Source organism: Heterodontus francisci, chromosome 30 (genome assembly GCF_036365525.1).
Source record: "Heterodontus francisci isolate sHetFra1 chromosome 30, sHetFra1.hap1, whole genome shotgun sequence".
NCBI lineage: Eukaryota > Metazoa > Chordata > Chondrichthyes > Heterodontiformes > Heterodontidae > Heterodontus > Heterodontus francisci.
The window spans coordinates 3,451,100-3,470,645 of NC_090400.1; the positions used below are offsets into that span (position 1 = coordinate 3,451,100).

At 48.7% G+C, this 19,546-nt stretch overlaps 1 protein-coding gene across 8 annotated transcripts in view; it reads left to right on the plus strand.

Moving 5' to 3' along the window:
* Positions 1-19,546, plus strand: part of LOC137346547 (protein CASP-like) — a 734,295-nt gene that overhangs the window by 371,522 nt on the left and 343,227 nt on the right. For all 8 annotated transcript variants that reach the window (XM_068010023.1, XM_068010028.1, XM_068010027.1 and 5 more), the window contains 2 exons: positions 15,393-15,469; positions 17,854-17,920. In XM_068010023.1, the coding sequence (XP_067866124.1) occupies positions 15,393-15,469; positions 17,854-17,920 (144 nt within the window). The remainder of the gene's footprint in view (positions 1-15,392; positions 15,470-17,853; positions 17,921-19,546) is intronic.

Consider the following 19,546-nt stretch of genomic DNA (forward strand, 5'->3'; position numbering starts at 1 on the left):
GCTTCAGAGTGTCCACTGCGCAGCCAGCATTGCAGCTTCAGAGTGTCCACTGCGCAGCCAGCATTGCAGCTTCAGAGTGTCCACTGCGCAGCCAGCATTGCAGCTTCAGAGTGTCCACTGCGCAGCCAGCATTGCAGCTTCAGAGTGTCGCAGCCCAGCCAGCATTGCAGCTTCAGAGTGTCGCAGCCCAGCCAGCATTGCAGCTTCAGAGTGTCCACTGCGCAGCCAGCATTGCAGCTTCAGAGTGTCCACTGCGCAGCCAGCACTGCAGCTTCAGAGTGTCACAGCCCAGCCAGCCGCAGCCTAGCCAGCATTGCAGCTTCAGAGTGTCCACAGCCCAGCCAACATTGCAGCTTCAGAGTGTTAGCTGTGTAGCCAACATTGCAGTTTGAGTGTCGCAGCCCAGCCAACATTGCAGCTTCAGAGTGTCAACTGCAGCCAGCATTGCAGCTTCAGAGTGTCGCAGCTCAGCCAGTATTGAAGCTTCAGAGTGTCCACAGCCCAGCCAGCATTGCAGCTTCATGTCGCAGCCCAGCCAGCATTGCAACTTCAGAGTGTCCACAGCCCAGCCAGCATTGCAGCTTCAGAGTGTTGCAGCCCAGCCAGCATTGCAGCTTCACAGTGTCCACAGTCCAGCCAGCATTGCAGCTTCATGTCGCAGCCCAGCCAGCATTGCAGCTCCAGAGTGTCCACAGTCCAGCCAGCATTGCAGCTTCATGTCGCAGCCCAGCCAGCATTGCAGCTTCAGAGTGTCCACAGCCCAGCCAGCATTGCAGCTTCAGAGCATTGCAGCTGCAGAGTGTCCACAGCCCAGCCAGCATTGCAGCTTCACTGTGTCCACTGCGCAGCCAGCATTGCAGCTTCAGAGTGTCCACTGCGCAGCCAGCATTGCAGCTTCAGAGTGTCCACTGCGCAGCCAGCATTGCAGCTTCAGAGTGTCCACTGCGCAGCCAGCATTGCAGCTTCAGAGTGTCCACTGCGCAGCCAGCATTGCAGCTTCAGAGTGTCCACTGCGCAGCCAGCATTGCAGCTTCAGAGTGTCCACTGCGCAGCCAGCATTGCAGCTTCAGAGTGTCCACTGCGCAGCCAGCATTGCAGCTTCAGAGTGTCCACTGCGCAGCCAGCATTGCAGCTTCAGAGTGTCCACTGCGCAGCCAGCATTGCAGCTTCAGAGTGTCCACTGCGCAGCCAGCATTGCAGCTTCAGAGTGTCCACTGCGCAGCCAGCATTGCAGCTTCAGAGTGTCCACTGCGCAGCCAGCATTGCAGCTTCAGAGTGTCCACTGCGCAGCCAGCATTGCAGCTTCAGAGTGTCCACTGCGCAGCCAGCATTGCAGCTTCAGAGTGTCCACTGCGCAGCCAGCATTGCAGCTTCAGAGTGTCCACTGCGCAGCCAGCATTGCAGCTTCAGAGTGTCCACTGCGCAGCCAGCATTGCAGCTGCAGAGTGTCCACTGCGCAGCCAGCATTGCAGCTGCAGAGTGTCCACTGCGCAGCCAGCATTGCAGCTGCAGAGTGTCCGCTGCGCAGCCAGCATTGCAGCTGCAGAGTGTCGCAGCCCAGCCAGCATTGCAGCTTCAGAGTGTCCACTGCGCAGCCAGCATTGCAGCTTCAGAGTGTCCACTGCGCAGCCAGCACTGCAGCTTCAGAGTGTCACAGCCCAGCCAGCCGCAGCCTAGCCAGCATTGCAGCTTCAGAGTGTCCACAGCCCAGCCAACATTGCAGCTTCAGAGTGTTAGCTGTGTAGCCAACATTGCAGTTTGAGTGTCGCAGCCCAGCCAACATTGCAGCTTCAGAGTGTCAACTGCAGCCAGCATTGCAGCTTCAGAGTGTCGCAGCTCAGCCAGTATTGAAGCTTCAGAGTGTCCACAGCCCAGCCAGCATTGCAGCTTCAGTGTGTTGCAGCCCAGCCAGCATTGCAGCTTCACAGTGTCCACAGTCCAGCCAGCATTGCAGCTTCATGTCGCAGCCCAGCCAGCATTGCAGCTCCAGAGTGTCCACAGTCCAGCCAGCATTGCAGCTTCATGTCGCAGCCCAGCCAGCATTGCAGCTTCAGAGTGTCCACAGCCCAGCCAGCATTGCAGCTTCAGAGCATTGCAGCTGCAGAGTGTCCACAGCCCAGCCAGCATTGCAGCTTCACTGTGTCCACAGCCCAGCCAGCATTGCAGCTTCAGAGTGTCCACAGCCCAGCCAGCATTGCAGCTTCAGAGTGTCCACTGCGCAGCCAGCATTGCAGCTTCAGAGTGTCCACTGCGCAGCCAGCATTGCAGCTTCAGAGTGTCCACTGCGCAGCCAGCATTGCAGCTTCAGAGTGTCCACTGCGCAGCCAGCATTGCAGCTTCAGAGTGTCCACTGCGCAGCCAGCATTGCAGCTTCAGAGTGTCCACTGCGCAGCCAGCATTGCAGCTTCAGAGTGTCCACTGCGCAGCCAGCATTGCAGCTTCAGAGTGTCCACTGCGCAGCCAGCATTGCAGCTTCAGAGTGTCCACTGCGCAGCCAGCATTGCAGCTTCAGAGTGTCCACTGCGCAGCCAGCATTGCAGCTTCAGAGTGTCCACTGCGCAGCCAGCATTGCAGCTTCAGAGTGTCCACTGCGCAGCCAGCATTGCAGCTTCAGAGTGTCCACTGCGCAGCCAGCATTGCAGCTTCAGAGTGTCCACTGCGCAGCCAGCATTGCAGCTTCAGAGTGTCCACTGCGCAGCCAGCATTGCAGCTTCAGAGTGTCCACTGCGCAGCCAGCATTGCAGCTTCAGAGTGTCCACTGCGCAGCCAGCATTGCAGCTTCAGAGTGTCCACTGCGCAGCCAGCATTGCAGCTTCAGAGTGTCCACTGCGCAGCCAGCATTGCAGCTTCAGAGTGTCCACTGCGCAGCCAGCATTGCAGCTTCAGAGTGTCCACTGCGCAGCCAGCATTGCAGCTTCAGAGTGTCCACTGCGCAGCCAGCATTGCAGCTTCAGAGTGTCCACTGCGCAGCCAGCATTGCAGCTTCAGAGTGTCCACTGCGCAGCCAGCATTGCAGCTTCAGAGTGTCCACTGCGCAGCCAGCATTGCAGCTTCAGAGTGTCCACTGCGCAGCCAGCATTGCAGCTTCAGAGTGTCCACTGCGCAGCCAGCATTGCAGCTTCAGAGTGTCCACTGCGCAGCCAGCATTGCAGCTTCAGAGTGTCCACTGCGCAGCCAGCATTGCAGCTTCAGAGTGTCCACTGCGCAGCCAGCATTGCAGCTTCAGAGTGTCCACTGCGCAGCCAGCATTGCAGCTTCAGAGTGTCCACTGCGCAGCCAGCATTGCAGCTTCAGAGTGTCCACTGCGCAGCCAGCATTGCAGCTTCAGAGTGTCCACTGCGCAGCCAGCATTGCAGCTTCAGAGTGTCCACTGCGCAGCCAGCATTGCAGCTTCAGAGTGTCCACTGCGCAGCCAGCATTGCAGCTTCAGAGTGTCCACTGCGCAGCCAGCATTGCAGCTTCAGAGTGTCCACTGCGCAGCCAGCATTGCAGCTTCAGAGTGTCCACTGCGCAGCCAGCATTGCAGCTTCAGAGTGTCCACTGCGCAGCCAGCATTGCAGCTTCAGAGTGTCCACTGCGCAGCCAGCATTGCAGCTTCAGAGTGTCCACTGCGCAGCCAGCATTGCAGCTTCAGAGTGTCCACTGCGCAGCCAGCATTGCAGCTTCAGAGTGTCCACTGCGCAGCCAGCATTGCAGCTTCAGAGTGTCCACTGCGCAGCCAGCATTGCAGCTTCAGAGTGTCCACTGCGCAGCCAGCATTGCAGCTTCAGAGTGTCCACTGCGCAGCCAGCATTGCAGCTTCAGAGTGTCCACTGCGCAGCCAGCATTGCAGCTTCAGAGTGTCCACTGCGCAGCCAGCATTGCAGCTTCAGAGTGTCCACTGCGCAGCCAGCATTGCAGCTTCAGAGTGTCCACTGCGCAGCCAGCATTGCAGCTTCAGAGTGTCGCAGCCCAGCCAGCATTGCAGCTTCAGAGTGTCGCAGCCCAGCCAGCATTGCAGCTTCAGAGTGTCCACTGCGCAGCCAGCATTGCAGCTTCAGAGTGTCGCAGCCCAGCCAGCATTGCAGCTTCAGAGTGTCCACTGCGCAGCCAGCATTGCAGCTTCAGAGTGTCCACTGCGCAGCCAGCACTGCAGCTTCAGAGTGTCACAGCCCAGCCAGCCCTGCAGCTTCAGAGTGTCACAGCCCAGCCAGCCGCAGCCTAGCCAGCATTGCAGCTTCAGAGTGTCCACAGCCCAGCCAACATTGCAGCTTCAGAGTGTTAGCTGTGTAGCCAACATTGCAGTTTGAGTGTCGCAGCCCAGCCAACATTGCAGCTTCAGAGTGTCAACTGCAGCCAGCATTGCAGCTTCAGAGTGTCGCAGCTCAGCCAGTATTGAAGCTTCAGAGTGTCCACAGCCCAGCCAGCATTGCAGCTTCATGTCGCAGCCCAGCCAGCATTGCAACTTCAGAGTGTCCACAGCCCAGCCAGCATTGCAGCTTCAGAGTGTTGCAGCCCAGCCAGCATTGCAGCTTCACAGTGTCCACAGTCCAGCCAGCATTGCAGCTTCATGTCGCAGCCCAGCCAGCATTGCAGCTCCAGAGTGTCCACAGTTCAGCCAGCATTGCAGCTTCATGTCGCAGCCCAGCCAGCATTGCAGCTTCAGAGTGTCCACAGCCCAGCCAGCATTGCAGCTTCAGAGCATTGCAGCTGCAGAGTGTCCACAGCCCAGCCAGCATTGCAGCTTCACTGTGTCTACAGCCCAGCCAGCATTGCAGCTTCAGAGTGTCCACAGCCCAGCCAGCATTGCAGCTTCAGAGTGTCCACTGCGCAGCCAGCATTGCAGCTTCAGAGTGTCCACTGCGCAGCCAGCATTGCAGCTTCAGAGTGTCCACTGCGCAGCCAGCATTGCAGCTTCAGAGTGTCCACTGCGCAGCCAGCATTGCAGCTTCAGAGTGTCCACTGCGCAGCCAGCATTGCAGCTTCAGAGTGTCCACTGCGCAGCCAGCATTGCAGCTTCAGAGTGTCCACTGCGCAGCCAGCATTGCAGCTTCAGAGTGTCCACTGCGCAGCCAGCATTGCAGCTTCAGAGTGTCCACTGCGCAGCCAGCATTGCAGCTTCAGAGTGTCCACTGCGCAGCCAGCATTGCAGCTTCATGTCGCAGCCCAGCCAGCATTGCAGCTTCAGAGTGTCCACAGTCCAGCCAGCATTGCAGCTTCAGAGTGTCCACAGTCCAGCCAGCATTGCAGCTTCATGTCACAGCCCAGCCAGCATTGCAGCTTCAGAGTGTCCCCAGTCCAGCCAGCACTGCAGCTTCAGAGTGTCCCCAGTCCAGCCAGCACTGCAGCTTCAGAGTGTCCCCAGTCCAGCCAGCATTGCAGCTTCAGAGTGTCCCCAGTCCAGCCAGCATTGCAGCTTCATGTCGCAGCCCAGCCAGCATTGCAGTTTCAGAGTGCCCACAGCTCAGCCAGCATTGCAGCTTCATGTCGCAGCCCAGCCAGCATTGCAGTTTCAGAGTGCCCACAGCTCAGCCAGCATTGCAGCTTCATGTCGCAGCCCAGCCAGCATTGCAGTTTCAGAGTGCCCACAGCTCAGCCAGCATTGCAGCTTCATGTCGCAGCCCAGCCAGCATTGCAGCTGCAGAGTGCCCACAATCCAGCCAGCATTGCAGTTTCAGAGTGCCCACAGCTCAGCCAGCATTGCAGCTTCATGTCGGAGCCCAGAGGCATTGCAGCTTCAGAGTGTCCACAGCCCAGCCAGCATTGCAGCTTCAGAGCATTGCAGCCCAGCCAGCATTGCAGCTGCAGAGTGTCCACAGCCCAGCCAGCATTGCAGCTTCACAGTGTCCACAGCCCAGCCAGCATTGCAGCTTCATGTCGCAGCCCAGCCAGCATTGCAGCTTGAGTGTCCACTGCCCAGCCAGCATTGCAGCTTCATGTCGCAGCCCTGCCAGCATAGCAGCTTCAGAGTGTCCACAGTCCAGCCAGCATTGCAGCTTGAGTGTCCACAGCCCAGCCAGCATTGCAGTTTCAGAGTGCCCACAGTCCAGCCAGCATTGCAGCTTGAGTGTCCACAGTCCAGCCAGCATTGCAGCTTCAGAGTGCCCACAGTCCAGCCAGCATTGCAGCTTGAGTGTCCACAGCCCAGCCAGCATTGCAGTTTCAGAGTGCCCACAGTCCAGCCAGCATTGCAGCTTGAGTGTCCACAGCCCAGCCAGCATTGCAGCTTCATGTCGCAGCCCAGCCAGCATTGCAGCTTCATGTTGCAGCCCAGCCAGCATTGCAGCTTCAGAGTGCCCACAGTCCAGCCAGCATTGCAGCTTCATGTCGCAGCCCAGCCAGTGTTGCAGTTTGAGTGTCCACTGCAGCCAGCATTGTAGCTTCAGTGTTGCAGTCCAGCCAGCATTGCAGCATCATGTCGGAGCCCAGAGGCATTGCAGCTTCAGAGTGTCCACAGCCCAGCCAGCATTGCAGCTGCAGAATGTCCACTGCCAGCCAGCATTGCAGCTTCATGTCGCAGCCCAGGCAGCATTGCAGCTTCAGAGCATTGCAGCCCAGCCAGCATTGCAGCTTCAGAGCATTGCAGCCCAGCCAGCATTGCAGCTTCACAGTGTCCACAGCCCAGCCAGCATTGCAGCTTCATGTCGCGGCCCAGCCAGCATTGCAGCTTCACTGTGTCCACAGCCCAGCCAGCATTGCAGCTTCACTGTGTCCACAGCCCAGCCAGCATTGCAGCTTCAGAGTGTCCACAGCCCAGCCAGCATTGCAGCTTCAGAGTGTTGCAGCCCAGCCAGCATTGCAGCTTCATGTCGCAGCCCAGCCAGCATTGCAGCTTCACAGTGTCCACAGCCCAGCCAGCATTGCAGCTTCAGAGTGTTGCAGCCCAGCCAGCATTGCAGCTTCAGAGTGTCCACAGCCCAGCCAGCATTGCAGCTTCAGAGTGTTGCAGCCCAGCCAGCATTGCAGCTTCACTGTGTCCACAGCCAAGCCAGCATTGCAGCTTCACTGTGTCCACAGCCAAGCCAGCATTGCAGCTTCAGAGTGTCCACAGCCCAGCCAGCATTGCAGCTTCAGAGTGTTGCAGCCCAGCCAGCATTGCAGCTTCATGTCGCAGCCCAGCCAGCATTGCAGCTTCACAGTGTCCACAACCCAGCCAGCATTGCAGCTTCAGAGTGTCCACAGCCCAGCCAGTATTGCAGCTTCACTGTGTCCACAGCCAAGCCAGCATTGCAGCTTCACAGTGTCCACAGCCCAGCCAGCATTGCAGCTTCATGTCGCAGCCCAGCCAGCATTGCAGCTTCACTGTGTCCACAGCCAAGCCAGCATTGCAGCTTCACAGTGTCCACAGCCCAGCCAGCATTGCAGCTTCACTGTGTCCACAGCCAAGCCAGCATTGCAGCTTCACAGTGTCCACAGCCCAGCCAGCATTGCAGCTTCATGTCGCAGCCCAGCCAGCATTGCAGCTTCACTGTGTCCACAGCCAAGCCAGCATTGCAGCTTCACTGTGTCCACAGCCCAGCCAGCATTGCAGCTTCAGAGTGTTGCAGCCCAGCCAGCATTGCAGCTTCACTGTGTCCACAGCCCAGCCAGCATTGCAGCTTCAGAGTGTTGCAGCCCAGCCAGCATTGCAGCTTCACTGTGTCCACAGCCCAGCCAGCATTGCAGCTTCACTGTGTCCACAGCCCAGCCAGCATTGCAGCTTCACTGTGTCCACAGCCCAGCCAGCATTGCAGCTTCCCTGTGTCCACAGCCCAGCCAGCATTGCAGCTTCCCTGTGTCCACAGCCCAGCCAGCATTGCAGCTTCAGAGTGTTGCAGCCCAGCCAGCATTGCAGCTTCACTGTGTCCACAGCCCAGCCAGCATTGCAGCTTCAGAGTTTAAACAAGGTGTAAGTTTGTTAACCGTTTCTCTCTAAATCGGTTAAAATTACGAAAATACGTGATACATCCATGCTCACATTCATACGAGAGGCACACACACCCAAATAGATACAGAGGGGAAAAAAAACAGAATTGGGAGGTTGGAGTAGAGTCATACAGTACAGAAACAGGCCCTTTGGCCCATTATGTCCCTGCCAGCCATCAAGCACCTAACTATTCTAATCCCATTTTCCAGCGTTTGGCCCGTAGCCTTGTATGCTATGGCGTTTCAAATGCTCATCTAAATACTTCTTAAATATTGTGAGGGTCACTGCCTCTACCACCCCTTCAGGCAGTGTGTTCCAGATTCCAATCACCCTCTGGGTGAAAAACATTTTCCTCAAATCCCCTCTAAACCTCCTGCCCCTTACCATAAATCTGTGCCCCCTGGTTATTGACCTCTCTGCTAAGGGAAAAAGTTTCTTCCTATCTATCTTCTCAATGCCTCTCATAATTTTGTATACCTCACAATGTCCCCCCTCAGCCTTCTCTGCTCGAAGCAAAATAACTCAAGCCTTTCCAGTCTCCCTAGCTGAAATGCTCCAGCCCATGCAACATCCTGGTGAATCTCCTCTGCACCCTCTCCAATGCAATGACACTGGAGGAACAGTGGGCGGCGCAGTGGTTAGCACCGCAGCCTCACAGCTCCAGCGACCCGGGTTCAATTCTGGGTACTGCCTGTGTGGAGTTTGCAAGTTCTCCCTGTGTCTGCGTGGGTTTCCTCCGGGTGCTCCGGTTTCCTCCCACATGCCAAAGACTTGCAGGTTGATAGGTTAATTGGCCATTATAAATTGCCCCTAGTATAGGTAGGTGGTAGGGAATTATAGGGACAGTTGGGGATGTGGTCGGGATATGGGATTAGTGTTCTTTCTTTCTTTTGGGCCTCCTTATCTCGAGAGACAATGGATATGCGCCTGGAGGTGGTCAGTGGTTTGTGAAGCAGCGCCTGGAGTGGCTATAAAGGCCAATTCTAGAGTGACAGGCTCTTCCACAGGTGCTGCAGAGAAATTTGTTTGTCGGGGCTGTTGCACAGTTGGCTCTCCCCTTGCGCCTCTGTCTTTTTTCCTGCCAACTACTAAGTCTCTTCGACTCGCCACAATTTAGTGTAGGATTAGTATAAATGGGTGGTTGATGGTCGGCACAGACTCGGTGGGCCGAAAGGCCTGTTTCAGTGCTGTATCTCTAAACATCCTTCCTACAGTGTGGTGCCCAGAACTATACACAGGACTCTAGCTGTGGCCTAACTAGCGTTTTATACAGCTCCATCATAACCTCCCTGCTCTTATATTCTATACCTCGGCTAATAAAGGCAAGTATCCCATATGCCTTCCTAACCACCTTATCTACCTGTGCTGCTGCCTTCAATGATCTATGGACAAGTACACCAAGGTCCCTCTGACCTTCTGTACTTCCTACGGTCCTATCATCCATTGTATATTCCCTTGTTAGTCCTCCCAAAATGCATCACCTCACACTTCTCAGGATTAAATTCCATTTGCCACTGCTCCGCCCATCTTACCAACTCATCCTTAATAAAAATGGAATTTAAATAAGAAAGTGCAGTCCCAGTGTCCTTAGTTGAAATTGAAGTCTTGAGGTCTTCGCTGGGCCATGTGCACAATTCGGGCTTTCTTCTCTGGTTCCAGAAGGCTGGAGGGAAGTTTTATATGTCCTCTGTTGCTAAATGTGAGGATCTGCAGATCTGAGATTTAGCTGCAGCCGAGACTCCCCTTGGACTTTGCTGGAGAGAGAGAGAGAGGTGCTTTCTTCTTTGGAGTTCAGTTACTGTCTGCCTTCTGAGGCACAAATCTCAAACACTGAATTACACAGGTAGTCATGTGACCACCTCTTTGTTTGCAACAGAAGTTCCTGAAAGGTACTTTGAAATTCAAAGTTCTCCTCTCAAGCTGTGCAAATATATTTGGCGGTAGGTCGGGGGGAGGGTTTGGCTCTTTCAAAGTCAATGCATGTCGATGGCTTTTGACAATCAACATTGATAAAACCATTCTAGGTAATTGAATCAGGGAGCGCACCCAATTATTCTAGCTAGACTGGGCAATCACCTCTGTCTCCCTGCCAACCTTTGGCTTTTCATATGCAAATTGTCCGTGACCATCTTTAGCTGTTCTGTCCTGCTTTTTACAAGTTATTTGTAATAATGTCCAGTCAAAGGGTCTCAGGCAACGTTCCATATGACAAAATTAATACTTTCCATTTGGGCATGTGGGGTGTCCGTCACAGTGTCCACAGACAGCCAGCATTGCAGCTTCAGAGTGTCCACTGCGCAGCCCAGCACTGTTGCAGCTTCAGACTGTCCGCTCTGCAGCCAGCATTAGAACCATAGAACTATAGAAACGGTACGGCACAGAAGGAGGCCCTTCAGCCCATCGTGTCTGCGCCGGCAGAAAAAAACTAGCGCCCAATCTAATCCCACCTTCCAGCACCTGGTCCGTAGCCTTGCAGGTTACAGTGCTTCAGGTGCATGTCCAGGTACCTTTTAAATGAGTTGAAGGTTTCTGCCTCCACCACCGATCGGGGCGGTGAATTCCAGACACCCATGACCCTCTGGATGGAAAGGTTTTTTCTCATGTCCCCTCTAATCCTTCTACCAAACATCTTAAATCTGTGCCCCCCTGGTAATTGACTTCTCCACCTGGGGAAACAGGCCCTTCCTGTCTACTCTATCCAGGCCCCTCATAACTTTGTACACTTCAATTAAGTCACCCCCCAGCCTCCTCTGTTCTGAGGAACACAACCCTAGCCGATCCAATCTTTCCTCATAGCTGCAACTTTCAAGCCCTGGCAACATTCTTGTAAATCTCCTCTGTACTCTCTCCAGAGCAATTATGTCCTTCCTGTAATGTGGTGGCCAGAACTGTACACAGTACTCAAGATGTGGCCTAACCAGTATTTTATACAGTATTACATCCCTGTTTTTTTATTCTACCTCTCGGCCAATAAAGGAAAGCATTCCATCTGCCTTCTTCACCACTCTGTCTACCTATCCTGCCACTTTCAGGGACCTGTGGACATGCACTCCCTTCTCCTACCCCTCTCAATATCCTCCTGTTTATTGTGTATTCCCTTGCTTTGTTTGCCCTTCCCAAATACATTACCTCACACCTCTCCGGATTGAATTCCATTTGCCACTTTTCCGCCCACTCAACCAAACCATTGATATCTTTCTGGAGTCTACAGCTATCCTCTTCACTATTAACTATGCGGCCAATTTTTACGTCATCTGCAAATTTCGCAATCATGCCTCCCATATTTAAGTCCAAATCATTAATATATATCCACAAACAGTAAGGGTCCCAACACTGAGCCCTGTGGAATGCCACTGGAAACCGCTTTCCATTCGCAAAAACATCTGTTGACCACTACGCTTTGTTTCCGGTCTCTGAGCCGATTTTGGATCCAACCTGCCACATTCCCCTGTATTCCATGGGCTTTTATTTTTCTGACCAGTCTGCCATGTGGGGCCTTGTCAAATGCCTTACTAAAATCCATGTAGACCACATCCACTGCACTACCCTCATCAATCCTCCTCGTTACTTCCTCAAAAAATTCAATTAAGTTAGTAAGACACGGCCTTCCCTGAACAAATCCATGCTGACTATCCCTAATTAATATGTGCCTTTCTAATCGGCAGTTTATCCTATCTCTCAGAATTCCTTTTACTAATTTCCCACCACCGAGGTCAGACTGACTGGCCTATAATTATTTGGCCTATCCCTCGCACCCTTTTTAAACAATGGCACAATGTCCACAGACCTCCAATCCTCTGGTACCTCGCCTGTATCTAGTGAGGATTTGAAGATGATCCTCAGCATACGCTATTTCCTCCCTGGCTTCCTGGATACAATCTATCCGGCCCTGGCGATTTATCCACTTTCAAGGATACCAGACCCTCTAGTACTTCCTATCTCATTATGCTTATCATATCTAATATTTCACAGTCCTCCTCTTTTACTATAATACAGCTTCAGAGTGTCCACTGTGTACCCAGCATTGCAGGTTCAGAGTGTCCACAGCCCAGCCAGCAGTGCAGTTTCAGAGTGTCCGCTGCTTGGACAGCATTGCAGCTTCAGGATGTCCACTGTGCAGAGAGCGTTGCAGCTTCAGAGTGCTGTTATAACTGAGGCGGGAGGGATGCACTGTTTATTCTAGTCCCACTTCTCCACAGGTCACAACATATATTTAGATTTTCCCACTTACTGATACGGTCAATCATATATACTCTATTTTTTCCAGAATAAAACCAGATTTCTTTAATAAACGCAAATTATTGGTTTATTATAAAAACATGTCTTAACCAGTAATGAAGGACAGCATAAACACACATTGAAATATTACAGTTCCTTTTTTACCTTGACACACACACACACACACATTATATATATATATATATATACACCAGTTAACCGGAAAAATAAAAGGGATTTTTGTTTAGAGTTCTGTTACAGTCAGAAAAAAAAACACTTGGGCCGAATACTTGCTCATTCTTGAAGAAAACGGCAGATGGAATATGTTGTGTTCCAAAACTGGCATACAGTCTGGCCTCCGAGTACAAATAGACGGGTCACTGGGATCTTTTAGAACAGTTCTTTTCAGGCGGCATTGAGAATTAATTTAGCATGTGTTCTTCAAAGTCATGAGATGAGTTGACACAGTGGACTTATTAGGGTCTTTTAGAAAGAGGTGCTGGAAAGCTGCACTGGGTTATGGTCTTCTCTCCTTCCTTGGAATTCTCTTATCAGAAGATCTCTCTTCATTCTGCAGGGACAGAAGAAACAGGTTGGGCTGAGCTGGGGTTCTGTCCGTCAGTTTTTTTTTAAACCTCCAATCCCTTTCAAGCAGTTCATTCCCAACTCCAAACAATTCAAAAGCGCAACCGGAATCAGAAAGTCCACCTTCTGACCTGTCACTTCTCTGCAAACTTAGTTTTCTTAGTTACCAGGGTTTCTGTTCTATTTTTAACTTAAGTCATGTGACAACCAGTAAATCTTGTTGTCAAACAAGTCCTCTTAATGACCCTCTGGGAAAAAAACAGGTTCGACATTTCTTCAGTTTGACTATGAACCTCAAAAAATATATTTAACAAAAAACAGAAGCACTTTCATGACAGTGCCCACTGTGCACACAGTATTGCAGCTTCACAGTGCCCACAGCACATACAGTATAGCAGCTTCAGAGTGTCCACAGACAGCCAGCGTTGCAGCTTCAAGTGTCCACAGACAGCCAGCATTGCAGCTTCAGAGTGTCCACTGTGTAGCCAGCATTGCAGCTTCAGAGTGTCTATTGTGCAGATCATTGGGTTGTAGATTTAATTGAGAATGGGTGGGCATGGTGCAGCCAGTGATGCATAAAAATTCACAAACAATTTTGACCCTGTCTGCAATTGTATATGTCCTTGTTCAAATTTGTTTTTATAAATAGCTGCTTATATCCTGTTTGAATTTTGCTCATTTCATCTCTGCAATGCAGAAGAACATCTGCGCATCATGTTCTATAATATAAAATACAAAAGTTACACTGTCAGGCATGTGAAAGCTGGAAGGATTTGCATACACTGCAAGTCTACTACTATAGCTTTTGTATTTTGTTATAGCCATAGCTTTATGCAGCAGAAGTGACAGGTCATGGCTCCTTTGAATAGGAAGTAATATTGCAACATGGGACTTGAGCTTGCTACTGCCCAGTACTTGGCAGAATACCGATGTAGTTCAAACTTCAAAATAACGTAGCTAATACTAGAAGGGAAGAATAAGAATAATATCCTTATGGTATCATTCTCTTTTCAGATAATAGTGAACCTTGTGTTCTGGTATTGTCTGTCCTTCTGTAAAAGTTGTGTTCCTTGGCACCTCTGTTATATCAGGAGTTCTTTTGCAAATCAGAAATAACTCCTTATAAATGAATAAAATTAAGAAAGCAACATTTGTGAGGTGAGACTCTTGTAATCTTTACAACTGGCAGAGACCTGCAAAATATTTGCAGTCAAGTTAGTATGCTTAACCAATTCCATCATCGCATTCATCCCTCCCATGCCTTTCCATCTTTCCCAAGCCACCACTCCCATGCCATCCCCTCCCTCCCATGCCATTTCTACTATTGCCCTGCCATCCCTCTCATCCATTTCATCTTTCCCATGCCATCCCTCCCACCTATGCCATTCCCATCCCATATTATTCCATCCTTCCCATGCCACCCCTCATACCATCCCTCCTGTGCCGCCCCTCATGCCATCACTTCCCTCCCATGCCATCCCCATCCCAGCCCATTTCCATATTGACCCTGACACTTCCTCTCCCAGCCCCCCCCCCCCCCCCCCCCATCCCCGCAAGCAGCAGTTCCTTGGCTAACATCTTGGAAGTCATCTAATTAAAATTCAATAGGATTGATTATGCCCAAAATAAATACAAGGCAATGCTGACTCACAAAGTGGAACAGGATCTCAGCTTCACTTCTTCCTAGGTCAGCCCCACTGCAATCCTGACTGTCCATCCTTCCCATGCCATCCCTCTCATTCATTCCATCCTTCCCAATCCCATTCTATCCTCCCATGCCACCCCTCCAGTGCCATCCCCTTCCATGCTACCCCATCCTATGCCATTCCAGCCTTTCTAAGGCATCCCTTCGTGCCATCCCCATCCTATGCCATCCATGCGGTTTTCCCCCCATGCTGTCCCCTGATCCCTTCCATGCCACTCTCCCCCCTTCAATGCTGTTTCCCCCCACTTTATGCCACTCCCCCATGGCATACCTTCCCCCCCCCCACCCCTCCCATGACGTTCTTTCCCTCCTAATGCTGTCCATCGCCCCCACCATCCCCCCCCAGCCAAGGTAACTTTGTTGTTGATCTCCCCTTACCTTCCGCTCTCCTTCGTGCACTCCATGTGCCTCCGTATGTGCCAGGCTTTGCCCACCAAATCAACCCACCGTCCAATCAGGAAAGTGCCGACAGACAAAAAGTAAGGATTATCTTTATAGATACGGGAGTAATTTATTTGGAAGATTTTAAAGGGGCATTTGTCTTCAAGTTGATTGGAGAGAAACAAGAGTCACAATAACAATGCAGGATCCTTGTCATGGTGACCTGCTGGACTGAAGTACTGATGCCTTTCATTGCTGGTTATGTCATTGAGTTGTGTGCTGGTAAACAAATCATAAAAAAAGTTTGCCCAACTACTTCTTTTGTAATGAAACCATTTAAATAGTGAGATATTCCAGGAACTGAAATGAAACTGGAAATAATTCCACTGTAACAGGTTTGAAGTGCAGTCATTGTCAAAAGGGATGAAAAGCAAAAATGAGCGGTTTATCAATTTGAAAAATCTTAATATACGAAGCATCAAAGGAAACAAAGTCAAAATATATAGGAAGGCTGGGATTAAGCCATAATTTTTCTTGTATCGAAGATAATTTTGCTGCTGAAAGTGCATTGATTATGAACTCTTTGACAGTCCTCTTAATATTTAATTTATCTTGCAGGAAGTTACAAGAGACTCAAACATCCTTGGCCTCCAAATTTGAGGAGGCTGATCACAAGGTTCAGGTTTTACAGACAGGTAAGAGGATGACTTTGATCCTGTGGCTTCAGGACTACATGTGGTTCACTGTCTGACTGGTATATGCACACTGATATACCTCCCACTGAGCATATTAAAATGTTTTCAAATAAATATTTAAAACATATGCAAAATATAAATATTTAAAAGTAAATAAATAAAAGTTTTTTCTAAAACTGCTCATTAAAATGATATATAGTTGGGAGATGCAGATAGAAACAGCTGATACAACTACTGTATCCAGCTTGCCTAAACCATTTTATTTTGCATATCATTTCTGTAATCACACCCTTTGCTTACACATTTTTTTTTTGCCTTGCTATGGATTTTCTGCTGCACATTAATGATATTCTCAACTATAACAACTTGTACCCACCACAAAATATCTCAGAGGATGTGAGTGCAGGTTTCTGGTACCCGATATATTGCTCTTGCTGCCTCTGCAGGAGTCTGAACCCTTCGTTTCTGGATATTTAAATAGTTTAGTGCACTTTTTTTTGTTTCCCTGTTTTCATTTTGTTTCTCACAACATTGCAGGAAGATAGAGTGAGCAGCATTTCTGGGTAAACTACGTGCACAAAAACATTTTTAGTCCAACATGGCTTTAATCCTGGTGTTAGAGGGTACATATTTGTGGTATCAGTTTGTCCCCAGTTTTGAATGAGGCCATTGGTCTAATCTTTCACATATTACACAAATCTTTGAAGGTGCCAGGATAAGTTGATAAAGCTGTTTAAAACAAGTATGGGATTCTGGGTTTTATAAATAGTAGCATGAAGAACAAAAGCAGGGAAGTTCTGCTAAATCTTCAGCTTCATCTTAGCTGATTCTGGGCACTACATTGGGAGGATGTTAGGCTTTTGCAAAGCGTGCAGAAGAGGCTTACCTGGATGATACCAGGGATGAGGGACTTCAATTACACAGAGAGACTGGAAAAGCTGGGCTTGTTCTCCTTTGAGCAGGGAAGGAGATTTAATAGATGTGTTTGAACCAATGAGGGATTTTGATGGAATAGATTGGGAGAAACCATTTCCACTGGCGTGAGGTTAGTAACCAGAGGACGTAGATTTAAGACAATTGGCACAAAAGCCAGTGGAGAGATTTTTTATAATGCAGTGAGTTGTTGTAATCTGGAGCGCACTGCCTAAATCGGTAGTGCAAGCAGAGTCAATGATAACTTTCAAAGGGAATTGAATAAAAACTTGACAAGGAGAAATTTTCAGGGTTACTGGGGAAAGAGCAGGGGAGTGTTTCAAAGAGTCAGCACAGGCACAAGGGCCAGTAGCTTCCTTTTGTGCTCTGTGATTCTAAATAAAAAGAAATCAGTGCAAAGGGCTGGAATCTGGAATAAACATGGAAAATGCTAGAAATACAGAGCAGGATAATGATTCAGTTAAAAAACCTTTTGTTGGGTACATTGTTTCAGACAATGGCATTAATTAAATTTCCAGTTTCAAAGAATATATGGAAATGCTGCTTCCTCTGGGTGCTCCGTGTAGTAATGGGTAAATCTCTGACAGTGCTTGTGATAGTTAATAGTAGTCCTGTAACTGTGCTTTGGAAAAATATATTGATTTGATTTTAAAAGCTACATCCATGTTCAAGAGGCTTCTAATATTATGTTTGCAGTGATTTAATACTGTGAATAGGGGGCTGGTTGATGCAGTTTACTTCTGGAACTGGATTCAAATCAAGCCTTGACTGATCAGATAGTGGTCCTCACTGGGTATTGGTTATAAAGTTCCTATATGAAATGAATTTGCTGTAGTCAATCACATTTCTAGTGAATATGGGCCTGTGATATAACAGTCAAACAGTGCGTAGGGATGACTGGTGTGGGAAATGGAAAAAAATGTATCTTGGTGCAATCAGGTTATTGTATGAACGGATTAGAGGGAGCTTTTATCTGTTTCTAAACATCTTATACTTAACATTTAATATTAGGTTCCCCAAAATAGGCAGTGTTCTATTATCCAGCTCACCTACCACTCTCACCCCTGCCCAAATTGAGACAAAAACCATCATTAGAATGGAAACTATAGTCTAACAAAAAGGTCTGCAGAAATTTATTGTTTATTTAGCTATTTATGAACTAAAGTAAATCATTTGACTATTAAGCCTGAAGTTGTGTAAAAGGTGCCGGTTTAATTTGCAGTTGATTTGTTTGGGCTCTGTTACTCTTACAGCTTGAGGCAGCCTTCTCCCTAAATTCCACTAGCCGTACTGTCCCATAATATTTCTCATAACACCAGGATACTTGAAAAACATGACTTCAAACAACCTGGAGAGATCTTTAGTAAGCATTTAACTGCAAGATCTGTTGGGAAATTCTTCCTAAACTGTTGCAGGTCGTTGCTTCTCTTGAAAATATTTTTCTTTTGCAGCCCTTGAATCAACTCAGACTGAGCTATTTGATTTGAAAACAAAGTATGATGAAGAATCAACTGCCAAGTAAGTTTCCTGAAATGATAATGGTACAATTGTGGTTGATGTGTTAAAATCAAAAAAATTGGAAGTTATTACTTTTAAAAAATGGTTGTTCAATATATACCCACCACATGCACACACACAGATATGGATCTCCTGTGGTGTGGTGTGGTCAGGAAAATAATATACTGTTTTGTTAAACGATAGGAGCCTAATGTAATGTAATGCACAATGTGTTAATCTGCTACTAAAATGAAGCTCTGTCCCTCTCAGGCTAATTGTTTTTAAGCAAATACTGGGTGAGTTTATTCAGTCTGCAAATCAAAATCCCAGCTTTGTCTTTTGTAAAGTCTGCTCGGAAAAGATACTGTAGATGTTTTGGGTCTGGCTTTTTGCTGTTCCTGGAACGTTTCTCTGAACATTCTGTGGTTTTTGTCCCTTTTTTGAAGTCATGACACGCATTTTAGTGTGATGGATGAGAAATGTGTGCTGGATGTATCTTGTTTTATTCTTTTGTATTAGATTTGCACCAGCATTTCTATTATTGAATTGTTGGATACACTGCTTTATAATAAACCAGGGTGTTTATACCAGGTAATGTGTGATGTATTATCAGGGCCACTGATTTATAGTGATTACATTAAGCTAATTCTGCTTTAATTATCCAGCATTATGTGATTTCTACCAGTGTTTTAGGCATCAAATCCCACAATGTTTTTCTGTGAAGACTAAAAGTGAATGCCTTGATTATTAATATATGTTCATTTAACTATATATTTAATTTTGTCTTTTAGCTTTTATTAAAGCTCTGCATCCTTGTAGCAGATTGAATGTAACTGTATTGGCTTAGCAGTAGTGGGCAGGAGATATTTCTAGGTTTCTAGCAGCAAGTTACATTGCTTGCAGGTGATTGTGAGCTCTGGTAATCTTAGGCTCTGATACCATTGAGGAGTGGAATATTTGCATTGGCTTACTGTGTGGTTTTTGGCATTAGCAGTAGTGGATGGATCCTAGGGGTTAGAAGCATTAGGGTTGATGCTGAGGCCAGGAACACAGGGAGGGGATGGGGTCTGAGCATATTGTATGCAAGTCTCAGGGTTTGCAATAACTGATAAGAGATATGTGTCTGGGAGTGGTGAGGGGAGGTGTCTGTATGGAAAATTTCTAAAATTCGCCACAAGCTGTGTTTTGTCATCTATGCTCAATCCATTCGTCAGATCCATAACTACAATGAAATCTAAATGAAGGGGAAAGTAAAATTCCTTATTTGACTTTCTAAGTATAAATAATGGAAAGTACTGCAGCAGTTTCCTGCCCCCCCCCCTCATCTGACTTTGCCTGAAGTAAAAGTTCTGCAGTTGAATCCAACAGTCATGGTAGTTAAAAGTAAATATTGCCTGATTGAAAAGTTGTTCTCCTGTGTATTTGGAATTATTTGCAAGCAGTAAAGTCAGCTGTTGTGTCACAGGACAAACAGCAAGGAGACAATTCCTCTGACATGTGGTGAGAGATTGGGCACTAAAATAAAGCAAAATATTGCTGATGCTGGAAATCTGAAATAAAAACAGTGCTGAAAATACTCAACAGGTCTGGCAGCATCTGTGGAGAGAGAAGCACAGTTAATGTTTCAGGTTTGTGACCTTTCATCAG